Source organism: Molothrus aeneus, chromosome 15 (assembly GCF_037042795.1).
Source record: "Molothrus aeneus isolate 106 chromosome 15, BPBGC_Maene_1.0, whole genome shotgun sequence".
In the NCBI taxonomy this organism is placed as follows: domain Eukaryota; kingdom Metazoa; phylum Chordata; class Aves; order Passeriformes; family Icteridae; genus Molothrus; species Molothrus aeneus.
This window is the reverse complement of record NC_089660.1, coordinates 8,990,969-9,016,246: the sequence shown is the minus strand read 5'-3', so window position 1 is coordinate 9,016,246 and position 25,278 is coordinate 8,990,969. Positions and strand designations below refer to the sequence as shown.

The window sequence follows — 25,278 nt, the reverse complement described above, 5'->3', positions numbered from 1 at the left end:
TGCAGTCCAAAAGCAGCTTTGAGGCAACAGTGCTCACTTCCATGTCACACAATGAGGACGGCAAGAGTCTGTCCCATGGTGGCATTATACACAGTAGGAAAATCTTCATCTGTGCAATCCTTTCTATAGCCATCCTTGACACCGCTGACATAAGCTCCACTAGGTATTTTAGTAATTTACTCAGAGACACAGCCCCTTGAAGGACCTCAGCTGCTCCAAGACATTGTGGATAACACCCAGAGATGAGGCTGGGGGGACCATGCCACTCTCTACAACACCTTGGAAGGAGGTTGTAACCAGGTAGGAGCCGGGCTCTGCTCCTGGGCAGTGACAACACAAGAGGACACAGTCTTAAGCTGCACCAGGGGAGGTTCAGGTTGGACACCAGGAGGAATTTCTTCACAGAAATGGTGCTCAGAAATTGCAGGGAGCTGCCCAGGGAGATGGCAGTCACTGTTCCTGAAGAGTTTCAGGAAAGACTGAGCGTGTCCCTCAGTGCCATGGGCTGGTTGGCACGGCGGTGTTGGTCAGAGGTTGGGCTCAGTGATCTCCAACTCTTTTCCTCTGTGAGGACAGCCCCGGTTCCCAGGGCAGCAGCGCACGGTACGGCGAGAGAGCGCCGACCCTCGGCCCCAGCAGTGCCCGCCATCGCAGCGGGACCTTCGGGGCCTTTTCTACTGCTCCGTTATGTGAGACGTTATTTTCTGATCACCGAACCCCGCACACTTATTTAGTAATTCATTATTTGTGTTTATTTCGCTCCCTTTCACAGCGCGGGGCCAATTCCCCACAGGGCCCCTTCCCACACGGCACCCGTCCCGGGCCCGGCCCTTTTCCCGCTTCCTCCCGCCGCCGCCGTGGCGCGCGCGCGGCCCCGCCCCACGCACATCCGGGTCCCGGCGCTGGCCCCGCCGGCCCCGCCGCCGCTCCCGTCCCGCCGCCTCCCCCGGCAAAGTTTCGCTGCAGCAGCAGCGGCGGCCGCGGCCCAGCCGGCACCTCACGGACACCCGCCCCGGGGAGGCCGCCTGCTCCGCGCCGGGTGGGTCGGGGCGGCGGGATGGTTGGGGAGGGAGGTTGCGGGCCGCGGGGTCGCGGCGCTGCGAGTCGGGTTCCGGGCGGCCGTGCGGGTGCGGGGGGAGACGGGGCCGAGGCCTCGGGCGGGCCCGCGGTAACACGGGGGTCCCGGCGGGGCGGGAGGGCGCGGGGAGCGGCCTGCGGGGGAAGGAGCAGCCCCGAGAAGGAGAGGAGAGCGCGGGGCCGCCCGCGGGGCTGCGCGGACACGCGTGGTGCCGGTGCAGGAGCGGACGCCGCCGGGCTCGGCGGAGGCTCGAGAGGGTTGTCTCTTATTTTTGTTGTTTGGGTTTTTTCGGGTGTTTTGTTTTTTGGGGAGGATTCGAGGACTCTCTTAACTGGAGTCAGGCCTGAGCGAGCGAGGGGAGAGCAACAAACATATTTGCAGGCTCTGGTGAAGAGGCGGGAGGCGATGTGCGGGCTCACACACACACACACACACACACACTTACACACTTGTCCACCTTGGCCTTTCTCTCGTGTAGCCCTGACAGCTGCCTGGCAACAGATGCACAGCTTCGGGGATTTAGAATGGCAATTTTTGTCTTCTGCGGGTTGTAAATTTAATAGAGGAAATATGCTCTTGCGGTTAAAAGCACAAGACTGGAAATCAAATAATCTGTGCTTTGTTCCAGTTGTGGGGTTTCTAATGTGACCTTAAGGTGATTGAGTGATATTTCGCAGGAAAGTGAGATAGGGAAGAACTGATTCAGCAGTAGTGTTGAATGTATTATTGAACAAGTTCAATAATAGTTGTTGAGTCTCTTGGTAGAATAGGTAGGGATTTAGAAATTCCATGCAGTGAATCACTTGGGCTCACTGCTGTAACAAAACCTCCAAGGAATAACTGTCAGAATTTGCATCAGCAAAGTTTTGTCTGTCATGGGAAATTAGATTGTCAGTATATGATGGGTTTAGATGAAATCTCATGCTGTTTTCATTCCTTCGTTAATTTCAGATAATTAGCCTTCCATGGGTGGCTTTAAAAAGAATGAAAACTGAAATGAGCGTAGTTACTGTGTGTGTCAGTTACAGAAGTTCTGCTCAGAATATCTTCCTGGTATTCTGAGGAATCACAGTTTGACTGGAGTAAAGAAAAAGGTGCAAACACTTGCAGGCATGTGCCTGTGCTCATCAAAACCTGTAATGCTTTATGAAGTTGGCAGCTAGTGGTAGTGGAAGTTAATAGAAGCAGCAAATAACTTAATTGAAGATGTTTCATAATTAGTGTGTTGTAACTTTTGAGAGTGCCCTGTCTGTTGGATTTAATGTCTTAATCCCTACCGTTTGATAGTGGTTTACTCTTACCTCTGATATTATAATTTTGTTCACTTGGCCTTGAAATTGCTGCTAAGTGACTAATGCCACTTATTTCTGCAAAATAAAACCCCAAGAAACCATGTGCTTACTGGGATACCTACCTTTTTCAAATCTTTCTTTTCCTTTCAAATGTGGAGGACATGCACTTGAGATAGGAATTTTCTCTTTTTCTGAAGAGGACTTTCCAGGTGGAAGCCCAGATGGACAGTGGTGATGGGGCTGACAAATGGAAAAGAAGGAAGAGAGGCTTCTTCTGCATTTCTTTCTATTGATGACAAAAGATCACAACAGGGTGTGCTGCTGTGTACAGCTGTGTGGGTGGTTTTTTTTGGGTTTTTTTTGAGGGTTGTAGTTTTAACCTCTAATGGAACTTGAAGGAACAACTGTAATTGTTGACCCTGTACTATTTTGTACTTGTTGGAAGTCAGATTTTTACTCTTGCACCTGGAGTTGGTGATCTGTGCAGAGGTTTTTTTATGATCACAGAATATTATTTGAGCTAGAAAAAACTGTCTCCCAAGATGGAGTGATCATGCTTAATTAAGGAACTTTTTGGGCTTATTTGAATGTTCTTTGCAAATTATGTTGAGATCTTTAATGCTTTGGAGGACATATTTAATTGCAGAAAACTGTCCTCTATTTTCTTTATAGATGTCTAAGGAAAGTGCAAGGGACTCTTTTATTGCTCTTGGCTGAATTACATACCTGCAGAAATACTCCTGTGGCAATTCTGTGCAAGTCCCTGTGTCTTCCCTTCCTTCCAGTTAAGGCCTTGCTGGTTATATTCATGTTTGTTTGGGTTTTTTTAATTAAAATACAAGTTTCTTCAAATGTCTCTGTTAGATTTGGTGGGATTAATTTTATTTTAATCTGTTACTGTTTCTTTAAAGATCTTTACTGATTTTTTTTAATAACAGGTAAGCAGCTCCTGTTCAGAATGAGAAGATTTATTCTTGTGTGAGCTGAGTGCACTTGAGATATCTTCATGGCTAACGATAAGCAGCTCATTAAAAGCAAGCTGAGCAGTAATTTAACACTTTTGCCGTTATCATTAGTCACAGTGCAAGTTCCTGCCCTGTTTTCTGGAAGCCTTTTTAGCCCTGTTCCTGTGACCACGTAGAGAAGTTTGGCTGGGCTGGGGCGCGCTTGACCAGCGTGGGTTGGCGTGGTGCAGGACGCTGCCTGCCAAGTCCTATCCCCACTGACCTACCACCAAGGTTGTGCCTGCCAGCACTGTCATCCTTGACAGAGGATCTTTGTCAGAGTCCCTGCTACTGATACACCAACTATGAAGTAGTGTCTCTGAATTCTGGGTCAGTGGATGTCACAAACTGACAAATTTAGAATACTTTGCCATTCATTCATTCTGTGCGAGGGGGAAAAAAAAAACTTGTTGAATTACTATTGTCAGTGTTCCCTCCAATCCTGTAGCTTTTGTAAACTTGTCACGGGCTTAATGCAATTCAGTTGGAATGAAGTGTATACAGACACACACACACATATACATCTTTATTTTTTGTCTTCTTTTAAAGCTTTTTGGCTGGCCCATTTTCCAGGTTATACTTTCTGTTGCCAACTCAGAGTATTTAGAATCTTGGTCTTTAATGAAGGTCTTGCACATGAGCGTTTACATTTTTAGAAGGCTTTGTCCAGCTTGTTAATTTTTTAGCATACTTTAGGGTTTGTGAAAAGCACAAGATGTCCTTTATTTTCCCATTTTTGTTTCCAAGTGTAGTACTGAGGTCATTCCTAATCACCCACTTGCTTGTCCATGTCCAACCTACCAATGGAGGCATAGGCCTTTGTTTTCATGTTTAGTGAAATGTAGCAGTGCTTTTCTCTGGAATTTTAATTAAGAAATGGATTCTAAGTTGTAGTTATCTGCTTTGGTTAGAGTAGATCTTAAATTAAAAAACCTTAAAAACAGGAGGCAGTTTCAGGGCTGTCTACTGTTGATGGTGGCATTTTCCAGCATAATGCTTCTGCTGGAAAGTGCCACTTAGCTGAAACAGAGAAGTGAGAAAATGTACAGTTCTGATAAAACACTTAAGGAAGACAGGTTTTGGTTCTAAGATGGAAATTACAGTTTTGAGTATTTCTGCATAGGCTAATTGCTCAGTAATTAGTGCAGCTGCAGAGACCAGGGCCATGGGAGCATTGGATTTTTTTGTTGTAAATGTGGATGCTTTAAGAGATAGACTATTTTAGGCATAGCAAGTTTTGGTGTTTTCTCCCTCCCTCTCCCTTCCCCTGTATCAGAGTTAAACTCAAATTTTGCCAAGATGCAGAACAAATTCAAAACTGTTCTTTGATTATCATTTTTCTGAGCTTTTATTGGCATCAGATGGAAATGAGGATGCTTTGGAAATGCAGTGGAGCTCTCTTGGCCTGGACCTCTTTTGTGGTATAAATCATTATCACTGGTATTATTTTTTGACGGTAGTTTTTGAGGAAACTTTAAGAAGAAGCAGAAGCATCACTTTGCTATCTGAGTTACATCTTTCATGTACATTGTATTACTTGCTGCTTGTGCTTGGCCTCAGAGTTTGTTAGGTTTTTTATAAGAGAGTGCTGGTTAAATACTTCTCAGCTGACAGAGTTAAATGCTTCAGCATTTTTTTAAGCTATGTTAGATGGTGTACAGATGTGGAAATTAAAAGCAAAAGTATTGTGTGAGACAGCCCTGTCAGCAATTGTCAGTAGATTTTTCTGTTTGCAGGGCAGTCACGGTTAGTAAAAGTTTTGAAGATACCAGATAGTTCTTTTGTCTTCTTGTTTACATATATTATCAGTTAGATTATATTTCCTTACAAGGCATGTTTGAAGCAAGAAATCTAGTGCTAGGGTAAAAGCACTTACCGTAGATTTTGGTCAGCAGGATGCCAGTTCTCATGAAAATACCACAAGTTCCGTTTTGATATGATTTATAAAATCGCTTTCATCTTTTACTTAACTTCTTTTGCCTCTTGTCCCCATAAGTTTTTTTCATTGGTGGGATTCGTTGTGGCTGAGATGTTGCTGAGGGTGATTGAATAGAAATCTTTTCTATGGAGAGGCTGTGGCAGTGGTTTGAAGGATGCAGGCCCTTCAAGTTCATTGAACAAGTTTTTTAATCACAGTGTTGTCTTAGGATTTGTTCTGTGCTTGATGTGTATGGAGAAACTGTGGAACTAAAATTTCTGCTGTATTTGTTTTCAAGAAAAAACTCTTAATAAATGTGCCATTGCATGGGACTGTGTGCTAGGCTACAATGTAAGCTTGGGAAAATGATAATAAAACCCAAGCACAATCCTGCACAGTTCCTGTCAGGAAATTTATAAGGAAAGAAGGATTTTAATAAAGCCAAGTGAAATGATGTGTGAGGTTGTAGTTTTAAAGAAAGTATTGATCTGTGTATATAGCATAACACACTATAATATACTACTGCAGTTCAGTTTCTGAGCTTTCTGTATGAATATGTATGTTAATGTGTGTATGGAGTCAAAATACTTGAGCATTTCTGAGTTTGAAGGGCAATAAAGTTGAGAGCAGCTTTAACTGCAGAACAGCTTTAACTGCAGATCTGCAGCAGCTCTAATGAACTCCCAGTTGTGCTGTGCTTATAAGTGGTGCTTTGTTTATTGTATGAAGTTGAGTCTCAAAACAGCTTCTAATCATCAGCAGTGAAGTTCCTTGTTTCACATTGGGTATGATGCTACAGGAGGCTTCCTGAATTTGCAAACAAGTAAATTAGTGGAAAGAGAATAGTCCTTGTACATTTGAACACAGCCTTAGTGCTGGCAGTAGGAAGGCATGAGGGTCATTGTTTTTGCCCATTTTAAAATGGTTTTACCCATTTTATTCTTGTGCTTGTGAAAGCATCATTCACTGCCCTGCTGCTTGGGATGATGGTTTGCTTGGTTAATGGTACTTCAAACCTAGATTTTGCAGGTGGGAAATTAGTTTGGAATCAATTGGAGAATACATTACATACAAAATGCATCTCATGAAACTAGGTACACTATATTTAATGTTACATTTTCTGTTCTGCAGTGACTCTTGCTCAGGTCCTTTTAGCCAGAAGGCGATTCCTTGGTATGGCATCAAGTGGACCTACTGAACTTGCCAGTTTAATGGAGTAAGGCTAAGGAAATGTCACAAGAATTGATAAAGGGAAGTCGAGTTGCTCGGTATTTGTGATGGCAGATGGAAGGTGGTAGAGTTCTCCCACTGCTTAAATGAAATATAGGTTCTGTTGTTGGCCAACTTTGTTTAGATCTGGCTGAAGTATTAATGAGGGGCTTCAAACAATGGATCTGTTCACCCAACTAGTTTCCTTCCATTTGCTGTAGTCATTAACAAGAACTTTTAAAGTATAAATAATGCATGCCCCAAAGTCTAATTTTGATACAACGATTACTTCCTTTTATACTTGCCCTTTAAAAGCCCCCTCATGCTACTCCATGTAATTCATTACACTCACTCCTAAAAGAGTGTTTGTAGCTTTTTTAATGTAACAGTGTGGTTTTCAGTTGATGTTCTCTTGTAGCTTGGCTGAAAAGTTATTAAATAAAAGAAGGTAATGCATAATAGACCCTCTGCCTCTTAAGGAAGCTTTTTTTCCCCATGAAAGTTGTTACCAGCTGTGTCTAGAGGTGCAGCAATAAGAGTAATTTGTGCACCATTGAATGAAAATGTGGCTTTTTAAAGCATTTGTTTCTGTATTCAAAGCTCAGTGATGCTCTGTGGTACTGCAATCACTGCTCATGACTTGGGCTTTTAAGCCTTAGAAGAAATTGATTGTAAGTACAGATGATCTGGGGAAGCTGTTCCTGGCAGATGTCAGGATTACTTAGAAACCTTTCACAAATTACATGCTGAAATTACAGCAAATGCAAGTAAATGTTCTAAATGTGGTTTGTGCCACACATTCAGAAATCTAAAAATCCCGCATGAATTGCAATTTCTACATGGAAATGTTTGGTTTCTACTTAAATACCTGAACCTACAGCTCTGTGGCCTTAAATAGCTCATGAAGCCAGCTCATGATTCATGAACCTTTTTAACTCTGCCTTGTTTTCTTAAGAAAGGCAAAAGCTGTAAACCTTCAGTGTTTTGCCATCCAGAATGAACTTTGGGCAGGTGTGCAGTGTGATAAATTCAGTGTCATTTTTTACTTGTCAAAGCCTATTCGTATTTTATTGCATTTTCTTTCTTGGCCTTGATTTCCTTGAACAGGTTCAAATACACTTCTACTGAAGAGTCTTTAAAGCCTCCTAAGTGGCCAGAATGGAGTCACAGTGAATGACATTAAGGACTTCAACAGTCTTATTTTTCAGTGGTTAGAGTTACAAGCATGTATGTGGAAACTTTTTTTGAAGAAGTTGAAGCAGTTTTGATCAAATCTGTTGATCAGAACAGTGTGATCTGTTCTGATGGTTCTGAAATACTTGTTTTACCAGGCTTTGCTTTTGTTGGTGGGCCCTCAAATGTAAAGTTTTTAGAGTTAATTATGTTACTTACTGTGAACAGATTATTTCTAAAATGATAGTTTGTAGGACAGTCATTTATCATAATTCCCTTGCCACTTGCCCTACAAATACAAATTACTGCAGAATATCATCTTAGTAGAACTGTTCCAACTTCCTTTCCTTTTAGTGAGCTTCTTTATTCCACGAGTGTATTTGTGGGTAAATGATGTTGAAATTGTATAAAACAAATAAAGTATCTTTTCTATTTGATCCATTATGTTCAAAATAATAAAAAACAAAATTTTACATGATCATAGCATAGAATTGTAGATCTTTAAATTTGGTTTCTTAATACAGATGGGGCTCCTGTAATGGGATGGATCAGGGGATGTTTGTTAAGATCTCCTTTGAGCTCAACTTAACTAGAGGACTTTCCAGTGCATCTTCTGCCTTGATGATGCATAAGATTCTTTGAAAGCATAGCTGAAAGCAAAAATAGAACATTTTAATTGTCTCTGGTCTGAGATTCTAGGTGGGTTCATTTCCTTTTCTAGGGGTGTGAGCAGTTGCTGATCTTGCAGCTATTGAATGTATGCAAGGCTTGAAAGTAAGTTAGTTGCAACTATAAACAGCTTTTACTTTTTGAAACAGTAAACTTTTATCCTCAGTAAAAGAAAAAATTCAGTCTGAGTTCCTGGCCAAGTTTATTTCCCTTTATGTATTTCCTGTTACTTTGAAGGGTGCAAAGATTCTCATGTGTAATAGTCCAAGGGATCTAAATTAGTCTGAAAGTGCAGACATTGTGATATTTCTGAAGAAAACAGGTGATTTGTAATTATTTGAGTTTTTTCCTTTAGTTTTTTTCTCAATACCTTCTTCTAGGGAGTTACTGAAGCAGTGGGAGACTTCTATTCTCTTTTTTTTTCCATTTTGTTTTTTTATGAGAGCTCTAGGAAGAAAGACCTTCAAACAGTTTTTTCTGTTTGTTTTGCTTTTCCGATTTTTTTTCCATATTACTGAAACAAAGTTGAATAATCAAAGAAGTACCAATGGGATTAAGCTACTGCATGAAATAAATGGATTTTTTTCCTGTAAAGGAACACCAGGTGTCCTTGGGATTGTTCCCTGCTTTCCTCACCCTCTAACTCCATAATAGAAAATATAGGCTGGTTACACTTGGGACATAAATGCCTTGCCTAGGGATGTTTGCTGTAGCTTTGGCTGCTGGTGCTTAGCACATGGTTTTGTTACATAGAAGGATCTGTCCAAGTGCCTGAGTGAGCCTGTAAATGTGCCCAGACACTTAAAAAGCCTTGTCAGGTGACTTTTAGTTTATCAAAGATGGGAGGAAAAGAGATCTTTGTGATTAAAGGTAGCAATCTAAGAGAACCAGCATAGAGATATTTAACATTTTGCTCCCCCCCACCCTCCTTTTCTCTTATGTGCAGATTTGGTGTCTTGGGCTGGGGTAGGTGTTCTAATTCACCGTGGTTTATCAAAAGTGGAGAGACAATGTTGTTTGGCAGTCTCTGTAGCAAGAGAGGAAGCATCTTTTGTTATTGACATCCTTTCTCTTAGCTCTGCTCTTGCTTTTTGCCAGCTGCTCATTGTCTATACTTGCTTATTTAGTATTCACAAGGGATTTTACAAGTTCTTATCAGTTCTTTGCCACAGCCCATCATTTCCTCTTGTCATCGGTACTCCTTAAATTGCTGGGGGGAGGATTTGCATTAGGACTGGTGAGTGGTAAAACACCATTCATGAGCCAGTTGTTCTGCTCTTCTCCTTTCCGAGGCACTTTATAGTAAAGGTCACATTTCTAATGCTTACTCCACCACGTCTTTTCCCCCCTTCTTTTTTCTGGGGAGAAGAAAACAATTTTTTTTTGCCAAGGCTAAAAATATCCAGCTCTTCAAATACTCTTCTTAAAAGATATAAGGAAGTGCAGCATAAAATTAGCTACAGCTAAAAAAAGGCTGACCACCTCTCTGGGTGGCTGGAGAAGGTTTGGTTTGTGCTTTTTATTGGGTTTTCTTTTAATTGTGCTATGTGTTCTTTGTCTGCAGTTTCTTCCTAATTTCTTTTCATATTCTCAAAAACATGGGGTAACTAATTAGAGCTCAAGAAAAAGCAGATGCTTTAGGATTTTTTCCTTTTTGGAAATAAAGATCCATTTGAGAAGCTGAGTATTTCCATGCAGTATTGGCCTTGGAACTGGTGGTTCCAGCCTGCCTCTTCCCTGTTTCTTCAAAGCAAGTTTAGTTTTCTAGTGCAGCACCATGACAGGGATATATTGCTAGTTTGAAAGTATATTCCTCCAGCTTATCTTGTGAGAGAAAGTGATCAATTTAAGGAGTGTTAATGGGAGTTGTGCTGTCTCTACTGACCATCATCCCTTGATGGTCCCTGTTCCCACTAATCAGTAGTGCAAGCTTTGGGGACTGATCACTTTTTTGGAGTGGGGTCATAGTACTTCTGGGATTTGGTTTTGAAACAAAGTCAGGTGCAATGCTAGGGTTGAAAGAGGAAGTCTTCTCATCTATGCCTTTTGTTTTACCACAGCCTTTATTTGCTTACTAATTCCTTGTTCAATTATCTTTTTACTAGAACTAAATTGGAGGAATCCATCATCATTTTTGATGTGAAGGCTTCATCACTGACATCTCTATGTTCATTTGTCATCCTCCAGGAAATAATAGAAATAATACGGCTCATCAGCTGCAATAACTGCTTTGGGTGTACACTGACATTTATTTGGAAAAAAACAAATTAATTAACAAAAAAACCCAACAGACAAAACCCAACAAACTTTTTGAAGACTTGTGTCAAATGACGTCAATGGCCAGTTTGTTCTCCTTTACTAGCCCAGCTGTAAAGCGTCTGTTGGGCTGGAAACAAGGAGATGAAGAGGAAAAATGGGCAGAAAAAGCTGTTGATGCTTTGGTAAAAAAGCTGAAAAAGAAAAAGGGTGCTATGGAAGAACTGGAGAAAGCCTTGAGCAGCCCAGGGCAGCCCAGCAAGTGCGTTACTATCCCCCGCTCCTTGGACGGACGGCTGCAGGTTTCTCACAGGAAGGGCCTTCCCCACGTCATCTACTGCCGTGTGTGGCGCTGGCCGGATCTGCAGAGCCACCACGAGCTGAAGCCCTTGGATATTTGTGAATTTCCTTTTGGATCCAAACAAAAGGAAGTCTGCATTAATCCATACCACTACAAGAGGGTGGAGAGCCCAGGTATGTTTGAAAGTTATTGTCCAAAAAACTGAACAGAATCTTTAGTAACCACTTAACTATTCACTCCATCCTCCTCCTCCTCTGGTACTGTACAACCAATTGAAAGTGGTGTGTGAGGCAGTTTGGGAGAGGAATGTTCAAAGGGCACATTACTGGTGGGGTTTTGGGGAGGTGTGTGGTCCATTCTGTACTAATGGTCCGAGCTGTTTTCTTTGGGATTAATCACCTTTAACCAACAGACTTCTTTAGCCTGCTGCACTTAAAGTTAGTAGCAATCTTCTCCTTTGTTGTGAAATAGAAAGCAGTGATGTGTTCTTTCAGATTCACTTTCTTTGAGAAACTTGTTTCAATCTCAGTCCTTGCAAGGATGTTGGTGGCTGCCTTTCAGGGGCTTGCTATTTAAAAAGTGTGTGACATGAACTGAAAAGATAAAAAATAAAATTAATAAAATTCTAGAGTGGTAGAGTTCCCCACATGACTTCCAGTTAGGAGACAGCAGAGATGAATACAAGCAGGAGATGTGATCAGTTAGAGGGAGGTATGTGTCAGATGTGTGTCAGGTAAGGAGCCTGCTTTTAAAATGTGCTGTGGGAAAGGTGAGGAGGATTGGGATTGCAGTGGGAGAGATGAAGAATGTTGCTCTGGACAGTGTGGTGAGAAGTTGCTTCCCTTGCTCCCCAGAGTGGTTGTAACTCTGCTGCATTGACTGTAGTGCTCAAGTGCACTGCTGCAGCACTGGAATTCCAGACTCCAGCAGTGCTGAAGTTAAAATATATGGCAGTACAGATTCTGTTTCTCTTCAGTGGAAAGGACAATATGTAACTGGATAGTTTGACTCTAGTAATAGAGACTGTATTCTCATTTTCTCTGATTTGCTAACGTGTGCAGATGTAAGTTTTGCACTTCTGCATCAGTGTTTCAGTATGTGCCACATTTAGCCTGGTTTAGTTTATTATATTTTAGAAAAAGGTCACCTTCTGGTGGTGTGAAATATGTGTGTGTTTTTGTGATTCTTGCAAGAGTAAAGTTTGAATCTTTCATTAAGAATGATGTAAAAAATGAAGGAGAGGATGGGGGAGAGGCATGCCACATTCATCCCCTGCTCCTCTTTCCACCCCAGCTAGAGTTGAAATTATGATGAGCAGAATAGCACATTATTGGTATCTCTTACCTTATATCTCAGGTTTTAACCTAAATGCATTTGGGATTTGTTTGTTTTTTGCAGTTCTACCTCCAGTGTTAGTGCCTAGACATAGTGAATTCAACCCCCAGCACAGCCTGCTAGTTCAGTTCAGGAACCTGAGCCACAACGAGCCGCACATGCCTCACAACGCGACGTTTCCGGACTCCTTCCAGCAGCCCAACAGCACTCCATTCTCCATCTCACCAAACAGCCCCTACCCCCCTTCTCCAGCCAGCAGCACTTACCCAAGCTCCCCAGCCAGCTCTGGGCCATCCAGTCCCTTTCAGCTGCCAGGTGAGTACAGCCTGAATGGCAGTTCAATAAAAATCATTGAAATGTCACATGTTGTTGTGACCCGTGACCTCAGGAATTAGTGGTGTTTGCCATAAATGGCTTTTTCTTTTGCATTTTATGGGATTTTATTCCTAGTTTTGTCACTGGTCAGAGTTAATTGTTACATTTTATTTTTCCAACTGTTTTTTGTCATGGATGTAATACTGGTGAGTTTTTTTGCACAGCTTCGCTACAGAATAACTTATCCATACTTTAGAAGAAGAAACAGCAATGAAAAGAAATCAAAAGCAGGATGCTGAACAGGAAGTTTACTGATGTCTTTCACTGAATAAAAACATTTAAAATATGGTGTTTAACTGGAAAAAAGAACCATTTTTGTTGGGAACAAGTTGGATTAAACTGATTCTGTTTAACTGAGTTGGAAAACACTGAAAAAACAATTCATAGAGACAAAGGAAAGAAGTCTTACTGATTCTGTGTGATTATTGGTGTGGTTTATAAAGCCAGGAATTTAATAGAGATTTTATTTTTCCATTAGCTCAGTAGCCTAATCTTTGTAGTCTGGTTGCTCAGTTCCCCAGAAGTGTCCCAGTCAGAGAGCATCTGTGTTGGCCAAGTACTGGGGTGGATGCATTTATGGGGCACAGTGGGGTGTTGCCACACTCAGTGCTGTGCTGATGGAAGAAAACAGATCCACACCTCTGTAATGAGCTCAGCCTGCAGGAGCAGCAAATCCCCCAAACTCTTCTAGGCCTTTGTTATACTAAGCAAATAGTTACTTCTTCTACTGCTTTGTTTTTGAACACTGAGAAGAGGGTAGGCAAGAAAGCTTTTGTTTGTGTGACAAAAAGGGGGAAGCAGAGTCATCAAGCCCAAATGCAAGGAGTGCAGGTATTAAAGGAAAAAAAATGCAGAAAGAAAAAAGTGCATCTCTCATTTTTTTTCAAGTTTCCAATCTTGTTATTGGTTCCATAGGTAAAATTTCAGCTATTGCAGGAGTTTACTGTAAAGACAGCTGGCTGTGTTCAGATTTCTTTGAAAATGAGACCAAATTTTTTAACATCTTGTTTGGTAATATTTGTGTATGTTTACAACTGTAGAGTGTATAAATAAATACTCTAAATTGTTGAAATTTATTCTTATTTTTTTCATGTTTGTAGCTGATACTCCACCTCCTGCATATATGCCCCCTGATGAACAAATGGGGCAGGATAATTCACAGTCTATGGACACAAGCAATACAATGATCCCTCAGATCATGCCAAATATTTCTACCAGAGGTAAGTTGTATAGTCTGGTGTAAAATTACATAGTTTGGTGTCTTGCAACTCATGACCAGACTGAATGAATAACTTCAAATGGGCCAGTAAATCTTGCTGGTAGGTGGAAGCAGTCCTCCTAGCCCCTTACTCTGGCTGTAAGAGACATAATTGAGAAATAAAATTTACCTTGCTTATTTTTATTTTCATCTTTTCCTTTCAAAGCCTCAGGTGCATAATGTTGCTTACAGTGAGTTGAATTTTTTTTCATTCCTTTTCTGCTACCTTTGTCTGTTGCTGGAATAACATTTGCACAAAGGCTCTGAAAATTGAGTCCCAAAATACCAATTATAAGAGATTTTTTAAAAGTGGGCAGAAGGTTTATGTTTTACCTGCTATCACATAGTCTGTTCTCTGTGTGTGTGTGTGTAAGGTTGTTTTTGTTTAATATCAGGCTTAAATTGGAAAACAATCGTAAAATCAACTGGCCAGCTAAAATGCACAAAGGTCAAAATCTTTAAGGTTATAATCAGGACACTTCTTGCCCATCATAGTTGTTTACTCTGATTTTACTTAGCTTGGTGTTTTGGAAGGTCTGCTTGACAGTTGTAGCTTTTGTGTTTTAACTCTTTCCTAAACTGTTCCTTCCATTTGCTTTTCAGATGTTCAGCCTGTTGCCTATGAAGAACCCAAACACTGGTGTTCCATTGTGTATTATGAGTTAAATAACCGTGTTGGGGAGGCTTTCCATGCATCTTCCACAAGTGTCTTAGTAGATGGCTTTACAGACCCCTCCAATAACAAGAACAGGTTCTGCTTAGGCTTGCTCTCCAACGTGAATCGCAACTCAACGATCGAGAACACTCGGCGGCACATTGGCAAAGGTAAAGCTGGGTTTGTCTTATGGCAAGGGTAAAGCTGGGTTTGTCTTATGGCAAAGGTAGAGCTGGGTTTGTCTAATGGCAAGGGTAAAGCTGGGTTTGTCTTATGGCAAGGGTAAAGCTGGGTTTGTCTAATGGCAAGGGTAAAGCTGGGTTTGTCTTATGGCAAGGGTAAAGCTGGGTTTGTCTTATGGCAAAGGTAAAGCTGGGTTTGTCTTATGGCAAAGGTAAAATTGAGTTTGTCTTATGACAGAGGTAAAACTGAGTTGTCTTATGAACCAAGTGTTTGGTTTTATTTCTCTACACTGCAGCAGTGATAATTCTCAGATGAGAATGCTGGAGGTAATCTGAGATGTGATACATTATCTACCTCTCCAGTATCAGAAAACAACTTAGTTAGGTATGGTTTGATTCTAATTAGTCAGGAATTGCATGCATTTTTCTTTGTCACTAATTAAAAAGACTAAATATTACCCCTGCCTTACCAAAATAGATTGCCATGGGGGCTTGCTTGTTAGGGTAAACGTAGTGATCTGTGTTTCAGCACCAAGAAACATTACAGGATATACCATGATACTCCACATTATATCTGCTTCTTAAATTCTGCCTGCATACACCTTTGCAGTATGTCAGAGATTTTTTTTTTGTTTTGTTTTGTTGTTGTAAGGTATTACCTTCTGTCTACAGTATGTTCAAATATCTTGGCGAGTTGGCAGCAGGACTTTGAAGTGCTAATGCAAAACTGCAAGGGCTCATTTGTCTGAGTGAATCCATGGGGCGTGGATGTGTGTGGGAGGGATTCCTGGAGACAGCAGGTTTTGCAAGATCTTCTAGTTTTCCTTTACTGTTTTGGCTGATAGTACATAGAGATGCACAGTTTTCATCTTTGATGGAATGTGCCTGGATTATCTTAAATTGTAGAACACTTTTTCTGAATTTTTTTTTTTTTGTGATTAACTCAGTCCTGAGAAAAGAACCCTCTTTCTCTTGCACATGTTTAGAAGCCTTTTTACCACCTAAGAGCATTTGGTAAAGATGGTCTTGAGTTTTGATTAATGAAAGTTCACCCTTTCCCGTAACAATCTTTTAATTAGAAATACCTATAAATATGACAACATTTTGCAGATAATTTGGAGACCAGAAGTTCTATTTGTGTCTGTTGGAAACTTGGCCCTGTGTTGCAGTTGTCCAAAAAAAATTTATAAATAAAATAATATGATAAAGGAGAGCAAGTGATTTGTGGAGCATGGGTGGTTTGTGAGGCTCTTTTGTTTTGGCTCACCCCTTTTAGTGGTATTGGCAGAGAAATCTTGTGCATCTGCCTAAGGTCAGAAGTGTAACCAGGACCCATCATCATATTGTAGAATAGTAATGAGCTTTAAAATGGCTGCATCTCTACTAGTAATTATTGAACTTAAACTTTGCTTTATGGTGACTCTTCTGACAACAATTAAGGTTATTTAGAGATAAAATACTGTTTATTTAAGGCTTTTGCTTCTTCAAAGGTCTTGAGGTTTTGCCTCCTTAGAGCTAGTCAATCCTGTGTGCTAAGGTTTTTTACTGTAGCTGGCAAGTGGTGGTCACTGTCTTTTTAAATAAATAGGGTTGTGTTGTGAAAATGCAGTCTTGCCCACCCCAGATTCTGACAGCTGCTTGTAGTTGTTGAAGCCAACAGTTCCTCTGCAACCTCCATCCTACCTTAGTCCCAAGTGGGTCTAGCACTGTTCACAGCAGTGGCTGCTGTCTGATGGATTAACTTGCATCTGTTGACTTGCTGCAGCCTCCTCTGGCACATCACAGGATGGTCCTTAGTGGATTCTCAGGGTGTTGCAGGGATGACTTAAACAGAGCTGGATCTCAGGCATGTAAAACTGGCATAGGGGAGGGAAGGCAGATTCTCAGTGAAGCAGCAGGCAGCAGATGAGTTTGGGTGCTGAAAGGATGGGCAGCTTTTGTATATTAATTTTTAGTCAATAATAATGTTGTATAGACTTCAAAACATGTGCATAGCTGAATGCAGACAGATGTGATTAATCTGGGGGCTATGTTGATGTTAAGGTTTGTAAACCCTGATGGTAATTAAGTGGAGCAGCTAGTTGGACTTACCTGTCCTTCAGCTTGATAAAATGTACTGAAAATCTGAGCAGACTGTGGATATTCTTTCTCATTCATGTCCCATCACTGACCCTTCTCCCAGGACACACCTATTTCTGTTCTACTTGGCATAGGTAGAAGCTGCCAGGTGTATAAAACTGGGGTTTTAATAATAAATTCACATAAATTCTCTAGAAAAATAGCTTGAAATAACAATTGAAATGTGGCAGTAATTTTTTCATTCTATTCTGTAATTGATCAGAGAAGGACATCTAGTGGCTGGTGTACCATGAGCCTGCTGTGTTGAAATGAGGGTGTGTTAAAATGCAAGCAAAAGCTTTCCTGAAAACCTCCTCAGGCAGAAACTTACTCTTTTTTCCCCCCAATAAAATAGAATTTAAGATAACTACCTCGAAATCAGAGACAACAAAGTAATTTGAAATGTTCTTATCTTTGTTTTCAAGGAGTTCATCTCTACTATGTTGGTGGAGAAGTCTATGCTGAATGTTTAAGTGATAGCAGCATATTTGTACAGAGCAGGAACTGCAACTACCACCATGGCTTTCATCCAACAACTGTATGCAAGATTCCCAGTGGATGCAGCCTGAAGATTTTTAACAATCAGGAGTTTGCTCAGCTTTTAGCTCAGTCTGTCAATCATGGATTTGAAGCAGTATATGAGCTCACCAAAATGTGCACCATTCGAATGAGTTTTGTAAAGGTAAATTATTCTGAGAGTATTTAAGTTTATTGTGGGGTTGGGTATTTAGCAGTAATTCCATTAGCACTGCAGCAAAGCTGTTCTGGCCTGATGTGGTTCTTTTCAATTATAAGTATATTTAAAGTGATTAACTGAGGGGGAAGGAAATCAATGCAAGAAAGGAAAAGCACAGATTTTATATTGAATGTTGGCTGTGTATTCAGTTACTTTAGTATTCAGGACAGGAATTTATTCATTATAGTTGCTGTAATTTTGTTAAGGGAGATTTAAGTTCATGGTCTAAATTTCAAGCAGTAAAGTGAATTACAAGTCCACTAAAAGAATGTGAGTAGAAAGGAGCAAAATTATTGTAGAAAATCTTCAGCTTCTTCAAATGGATTATTAGTTTAAAAAAATCCCTGGATATGGAAAAAAGACATGGTTTGAGTTCCTGAAGTCAAGGTGTGCTGTTCTCACAGGAGTGTTTCCTGAGTATTATTTAATCAAGATGTTGTCTGTCTCAGGTTTAGTGTGGAGTCCAAACTTGGGCTTTCCAGGTGTTCTGTTTGCATCTTGTCCCAAAGATGTCTCACTGCTTTTGTCAGTTATGACAAATACTGCTCAGTTTGAGAGTGTGGAGGGGAGGGGACAGGAGGTTGAAAGAGAAGAGAGATGTGGCCATGGCCAGGAGTCATCCTCAGGGGCTCCACAGGAGGCTGTAGCATGCAAGACTTGATTCAGGATTCCAGGTGCACTTCCCTCCTGCTCCTTCCCAGCCTCGGGTTTGTTCCTTTAGATCAGTGTGACTAGATTGGGAATTACCTTCAGATAAATACCTTGAGATCATGATTTCCTGTTTCTTGTTGGTAGTTATTTTAAAAGACAATCATGTCCTCAAATTGATCAGTACCCTTTTGTTCATTTTCTAGGGCTGGGGAGCTGAATATCACCGGCAGGATGTCACGAGCACCCCGTGCTGGATAGAAATTCATCTTCATGGGCCCCTCCAGTGGCTGGATAAAGTACTTACACAAATGGGTTCTCCTCTTAATCCCATCTCATCTGTTTCATAGTGCTGCAATTCCACCTTCAGCCTTATTTTTAGTGAACTTATTCTAATTCTAGAGAAACTTCCAGTGGATACTGTGAGCTATATGGAGAATGGATCTTATGATTTAACTTTTTTTTTTTAGATCCCTTTGTGACCAATTCCATTGTGTATAGCTAATCAGTTTTACATTTCAAATTGTTCTTGTGATGCTTAAGTGACAGTTGAGCCCTAAGGGAAAAAATAGTCTATTGAAAAATTCAGAACACTTTTCCCCTTCTTCCCCTTAAAACTTAAACAGACAAATGTCTTAACTGGAAAACCTTTTTGTCCTGTAGGGACAAGAATTAATGAAGACTGACTTCAGAAAAGAAATACATATCATAATTTGGGATTTTTTTAATGTGTTTTAATGAAACTGTTTGAACATGTGCAGCTCCAGCTTGCAAGCTGTATTTTTAGCTTAGTGTTTTAACATCTTACGGTTGACATCTGTCATAAGCAAAATTAGACTTTATTATGGCTAATTTGCCTCAGATTGAACAATGTGATTTTTTTAAATGTACACATGAAATATACTTTTTACAAATATTGGAGTGGTGTAAAAACACTTGTATTTTCTATTTGAAAATGCTGTCATAAACACATTGTATATTAATGCAGAATAGCAGTTCTTAGCCTTTTCCCACTTTGGTTTTGTAATATCTCTTTTACCACCATTTAAAGTAGTAATTGATCCAAGGTAAACATCCTGCACGGTTCTGGAGTAGTGATTCTTGTTTTGCTTTGATTTACACTCATGCCGTTTGGATTTGGTTGCCAAGGCTATTTCTTTTTAGGTACCTTTCTCTATTTTAACATAAACACTACTATTTGTAAATGGCAGTGCTTACTACTTTTTGGAAGGAATAAGTTTTTTGTTTTCTTTTTGGTGTTCTAGCTCTTTATTTTACCAGTCTGGAATTGATCTGTGTTAGGCCTTTTTAGTCTCTCAGTAGACATTATGCAGTATTAGTGATTACACTGTATTTAATTCACTTTCAAGTATGAGTTTGAGTCTCTTTGAAGACTGTGAGTGGCTTAGCAAATGAATAACTGAATGCAGAAGCTTTTACTTCCAGATCATGTAATTTAATTCAGACCTCTTGGTAATGACCAAAAGTAATCACTTCTTTGTAGCCTGCATAAAACTGTGCTCTTGATCCTGTCCCTGATGGCAGGGCTTCAGTCAGAAGACTTGTAGCTGTGGTTGGCATCTTTATGGGATTGAAGGACTGTGTTAATATGACAATGGAATTTCTCTCTCACATCTAAAGAATCACAGAATGTTAAGGGTTGGAGGGGACCTTAAAGATCTCCCAGTCCCAACCCCCTTTTCCATGGGCAGGGACACCTCCCACCAGACCAGGCTGCTCCAGCCTTTCTCCAACCTGGCTTTGAACACTGCCAGGGTTGGGGGCATTCACAGCCTCTCTGGGCAACCTGTGCCAGTGCCTTACCAGCCTCAGTAAAGAATTTCTTCTGTATGTCTAAGCTAAATTTGCCCTCTTTCAGTTTGGACCTGTTACTCCTTGTCCTGTCACTACAGTTCTAGACAAAGAGTCCCACTCCAGCTTCCCTGTATCCCCTTCAGATGCTGGAAGGTTCCCATGAGGTCTCCACTCAACCTTCCTTCTCCGGGCTGAACAGCCTCAACTTTTTCAGCCTCTCTTTACAGGGGAGGTGCTCCAGTCCTCTTACCAGAATTGTGGCCTCAGGACTTGCTCCAGCAGTTGCATGTCCTTCTTACACTGGGGGCCCAGAGCTGTGCTCAGCACTGCAGGTGGGGTCTGACCAGGGCAGAGCAGAGGGGGCAGTGCCTTCCCTCCATCCCCCTGCTGCCCATGTTCCTTGGGATGCAGCCCAGGACTCTGTTGGTTTTCTGGGCTGTGAGTGCTCAGTGCCAGGTCAGGGTGAGCTTTTCATCAGCCATCACCCCCCCAGTCATTCTCTGCAGGGCTGCTCTCAGTCACTCCTGTGCCCAGCCTGTGGGTGTGTCTGGGATTGCTGGGACCCAGGTGTAGGACCTTGCACTTGGCTTGGTTGAACTTAACCATGTTTGCACTTGGCAAAGTAGAGAATTTAAACACTGTACTGAACACTAAAATCAGTTACATAACATAGACATATTTCTGTCCTTTATATCATAAAAAAGAGGCTGAGAGAAACATATTAAGAAAATTAGAAGTGAATTATATACAAAATTTTGCATGCAGAAAGACCCTATTATATTTTTTAAACTCACCTTGCTTTTTCTCTTTCCTGAACACCTTTTCAAAAAAGGGTTCAGTGTTTGGGGGAGAGACTGAAAACTATTATGCAAATACTTATTAAAAAATGTGTTGCAGTTAATTACTGCAATCCTGAGAAAATTATTTTTTAAACAAGTTCTTGTGTCTTCTGTTGAATGACAGTTTCTCCTCAAGTGTGGAAATCGTGCATCGTATGGTACCTAAGTAACAAATGATCTTAGAGGATAAGAATTGTTTACGTGTCATTAAAATGTTTTTTATGAATTGCCTTAAAGGAATAAAATGTAACACTTCTGCAGAACCCTAATGTTTTCTTGTACAGGAATTTCTGTATTACTGTTTTGGTTTTTTGTGTTTTGTTTTGTTTTTTTAAACAGTTTCTCAAGTATGTTTGAAAACAGATGAGTGCATCTTCAGGAGAAGGGGAGTAACATTTATCTGCCACTTAGCTTTGGTTTCTTCCCTTTCATTCTTTGGAGCTGCAACCCACAGACAGTTCTTTTGATTGAATAAGATGCCAAGTCAGTTGGCCACAGGATCCTGCTTCTATTTTCTTCTTGGGGCCTGACATTTGTCAAGTTGCTGAATATGTATATTTAACACTACAGAATATTATATTTCTTGACTAGCTTATGTAATAAATGACATGGCACATTGAATTAAGGAAAGATTGCAGTTGTAGGTACAAGATTTTACTTTATCCAAAATGTTTTTCACCTGGCTTCTCTCTGTTCACTTGTATGCTTATATGTGGCTGACTGAATGACTCAAGAATGGGTGCTGCAGTGGGTGCTGTGAGCCAGAGCTGGTGTTTAGTGCTAGTGTTGTGGTTAGATTGGCTACCCATGCACTGAACCATAATTTCTGCAATAATATCCAGTTAACCCACTTCTGATGCTGTCATTAAGTACTGAAGTGCTCTGGCATTTTTCTGCTTTGTACATATTCTGGAACTGCAATAGCTGCAGTGCTGGGATATCCTTGTGACTGCTGGTTTTGGCAGGGCAGGCTTGCAGGAGCAAACCCAGTCAGGTTTGTCCGCATCCTACATCTCTGTCCTTCCTAGTAGGGCTTTTTGGGAGCTTTCTGGTTAGCAGATTTTGTGTGCTACTGGTTCATGATGTTGCTAATCCTGTTTTGTTCATCTGTGCTGCTGATACAATATTCAGATCTGGGTGCATGGATAGACTGGATAGAAAGTTGTTTGATGCCAACAGTGTGTAAAGTGTCACCAGAGCAGGGAGTGCTGCTCCTGGTAGAGCACACTGTGCAGAAATCACCCCTTGGCCTAGAGAGAGGGATGGGGAGATGGACTCAGCCAGTGGTGTGGTAGTGGCAGATGGAGCCTTTCCAGTGTAGCCCGGCTTAGACTGAATGTTGCTCCTCAGTAAAACCTCATTTGGCTCTTGTAGTGTGTTTTCTTCTTTCTGGGCCTCTTTCTGCTTTGCACCAGCCCCAGCACTGGTTGACAGCTTTGGCAATACCAGCAGAGAGCCTGGAGCAGGCTTATCCTGGAGGCTTTCCTGGCAGTGCTTTTACAGTCCCTGAGATAAGGCAGCAGCTTGGCTGTGCTTCCTCACACACCTGGGCCTTGCTGGCAGCCAGGCAGTGCATGTGTGTCACACTCATTAATGCATCAGGCATGAAGGGCTGACACTGGGTTATAGTATCTACAGGACCAAAATAAAACCACCTAGCATGACTGACCAGTGAGGGACACATCTGACAGAACAGCCCAACAGGCAAAAGAATGATGAAACAGCCCAGGTGTTACAATTCAGGATAGAATTGTTTAAAATGTTGGAATTATTTTAGTTTTGCTTGAAGCAATGATTTTTTTTCTCCCCACAGTATTAAAATGTGAAAGTTGTCAATTCTTGGGTGTAAGATTAACTTGGATTCTTGCAGTCTGACTCTAGAGGACATTGAAATGTGTCAGGCTTCCTCACTAGTCTGAAATAGTAACTTTTTCAGGATACTGTTTTACTTGCTCAAAGTGCTGGTGATGGTTTCTGGAAAGGCAAAGAAACAAACAAAAACCGAAAACAAAACCAAACCATTTTCTAAATTTTTTGCTTCAAATGACAAACATGTGACTAACTTTCTTCTGGAGTTGTGAAGTTTCTGTTGAGGAGGGTTTCCCATTCTGAATTCAAATCAATAGACCAAACCATCAGATTACAATATAATGTTGCTTTCTTGTGCTGCTCCATAAACCTGCTTCTGTGTTTGTTGCAAGCATAACCTTTATGCTTTTGTTTACATTGTAGAAAACACAGTTCTAGCAATGAGGTTTTTTCATTTAACTCTAAACATCTTTTTATTTTGTTAATTTTAAAATTACTAGGTTTTGCTATGTTATGTTTTTAAAGATATTTTTTGCATACTGCTGCTCATATTTCAATAAACAAAACAAAAACCCCACATATTCTTCTGATTTCCTTTCTCTGTAATTCTGTGTCTCAAGTGTTTGTTTACAAGGGTTAATTTATCCCGTGCTGATGCCTCTCCATGACCATATTCCTCCTCACACAAAGGTGATCCTGTCATTTCAAGAATACTTTTCTGTAGCTTTTTGGAAACGTGAAAGCTGCTGTGCTCTCAGAAGCAGAGACTTAAATTATTTCCTAACTTCATTTTAAATAGTTCTTTTTTCTTGTAGAATGCAGCTAGCCAAAATGGTATCATTTTGATAGTACTTATGTAACTATTTTTTGTACTGCCAACTGAAGTATTTCTGTGAGACCTCAGCAATCTGCTGACTGTTGGGGGTGGTTGGGGTTTTTTTTCCCACTGTGGCCAACCATAACATTTTGAAACAACTCATCGTGCCTGAATGTGTTGAGCTTGAGCTGCTGACCAAGAGCCTTTCTGTGAATTGAAGGCTGCTCAGATATCTCTTGTAACTCAGTACTGCTGCAATAAAATGTACATTTAGAACTTTGGTGAACTCCATATTAGCTTCTTTTTAAAGACTGAGGGGAAGAAAACATTTCCCTTGTTTACCAAGATATTGCAGAACTAGAGGGTGAAAAGTGGTGTGCATATATTAAATCTTTTTTTGGCAGGATGAGTACAAAAACACTGAATCCCAATTCCACAATGACAAATGATTTTGCTGGTATAAAACTGAAATGAAGATGGTGATACAACTTTATCTTGTCTGGGCTTCCTGCTTTGGGATTTAATTTTACCAGCAGACTGCCACCTGCAGTAATGCTCTGAAATTCTGACATTTTCTCAATAATAAGAGCTTTTTTTCCTCTGAATGAGAATCCGGTCACTCAGGTAAAAATATATTTTTTTAATTAAACTCTTGATACTGTACTATTTTCATGGGTTTGCTTCCAAGACAAGGATTGCCATGAAAATCCTCCAGAAGATTTACTGTGGTAGTATTACACAGATTATACAGCCTAATTTTTGAGATCTCAGATGAAGTTTCAGTGGCTTATTGGCTTTCCAGAAGCTTTATGTGGATTTTTATGAGTAGTTTTTTAAGTAAAAAGCAAGCAAACAAAATACTTAGATTATTAAAAGTTTTAAATAATGTGAAAATGAAGAGGGGTTTTTCTTAATCTCACTGGTCTTTCTGCAGAATTTGGAGGTACAGTAGCAACTCTGGGAGTAGGTGGCCAAAGCAACCTCTGAAATTCTTTATTCATGAGATTTTTACAAATGGAGAAAAAGTTTTGGGTGAAACCAGCCCTCTTCCACCCCCTCTCCAGCCTACACTGCGTGTTCAATAAGTCAGAGGCTGCTTCTGTTCACTGCTATGTGAAAAGCAAATTAAAGTAATTAAACATTGGGTGTCCTGTACCCTGTGACAGGAGAGATCTTTCTTGTCCTGGAGTACAGAGCAGCTTTCTGCCAGCTCAGTCAGTTTCATATTTAATTGCTGAACTCTCTGTTGCTGTTCGATGTGCCCCTGCTCTGCTGGAGGGAGGAGCAGTGGGCAGCACATCTGAGGTGTCACAGGCAGCTCTGTCACTGTCACCTCCTGCAGCCCCTGCCTCAGGCTGGAGTCGGTGTGGCTGTCACCAGAGGGATGCTCTGAGTTAGCACAGACTGAGCCAGTGGGGATTGCACAGACAGGGACCATGGACAGAAATGTTCCTGCTACAGCTGATGTGGGACAGCAGGGGCAAGGTAAAATCTCAGACAAGTGGGATTTATACACACCAGCAGATTAATACCAGAAAGCTTTATGGGACCCAACATGTGTCATGCATCCAATAAAACAGTTCCAGCAAGTGAAGCAACGCCTGTCAGTCCCTCCCTGGTGTGCTTGCAGTTGGAAAGTGGATTTTTTGGTCAGCTCGAATTCTGAGCCTGGTAAAACAGAAAGATTTCTACACATATGTTTCATACATTGGCTAAAATTATGGTGGTGCCCCATCCCTGGAAATGCTCAAAGCCAGACTGGAAGGGGCTTGGAGCAATTTGGCATTGGAA

The 25,278-nt window shown here is 40.9% G+C and overlaps 1 protein-coding gene across 2 annotated transcripts; it reads left to right on the top strand.

Annotated features, from left to right (window-relative positions):
- The first annotated feature begins 958 nt into the window (after window positions 1–958).
- On the top strand, window positions 959–23,247 carry SMAD5 (SMAD family member 5). Of its 2 annotated transcripts, none has more exons than XM_066560078.1 (7): window positions 959–1,039; window positions 10,531–11,073; window positions 12,299–12,550; window positions 13,711–13,830; window positions 14,472–14,693; window positions 17,249–17,505; window positions 18,414–23,247. In XM_066560078.1, exons 2-7 carry the CDS (start codon window positions 10,671–10,673, stop codon window positions 18,555–18,557), a joined length of 1,398 nt encoding a protein of 465 aa, XP_066416175.1. In that variant the 5' UTR covers window positions 959–1,039; window positions 10,531–10,670; the 3' UTR covers window positions 18,558–23,247. The 2 variants fall into 2 exon arrangements, with proteins under 2 accessions (XP_066416175.1, XP_066416174.1); XM_066560077.1 differs by having other exon boundaries at window positions 961–1,039; window positions 10,449–11,073.
- The last annotated feature ends 2,031 nt before the right edge of the window (window positions 23,248–25,278 follow it).

Bases quoted from the DNA above. Each gene is read 5' to 3' on its own strand.
- SMAD5 (XM_066560078.1), top strand. From the start codon at position 10,671: ATGACGTCAATGGCCAGTTTGTTCTCCTTTACTAGCCCAGCTGTAAAG. The intron at 12,551-13,710 runs GTGAGTACAGCC...TCATGTTTGTAG, and splicing joins CAGTCCCTTTCAGCTGCCAG to CTGATACTCCACCTCCTGCA. The intron at 17,506-18,413 runs GTAAATTATTCT...TTCATTTTCTAG, and splicing joins TTCGAATGAGTTTTGTAAAG to GGCTGGGGAGCTGAATATCA.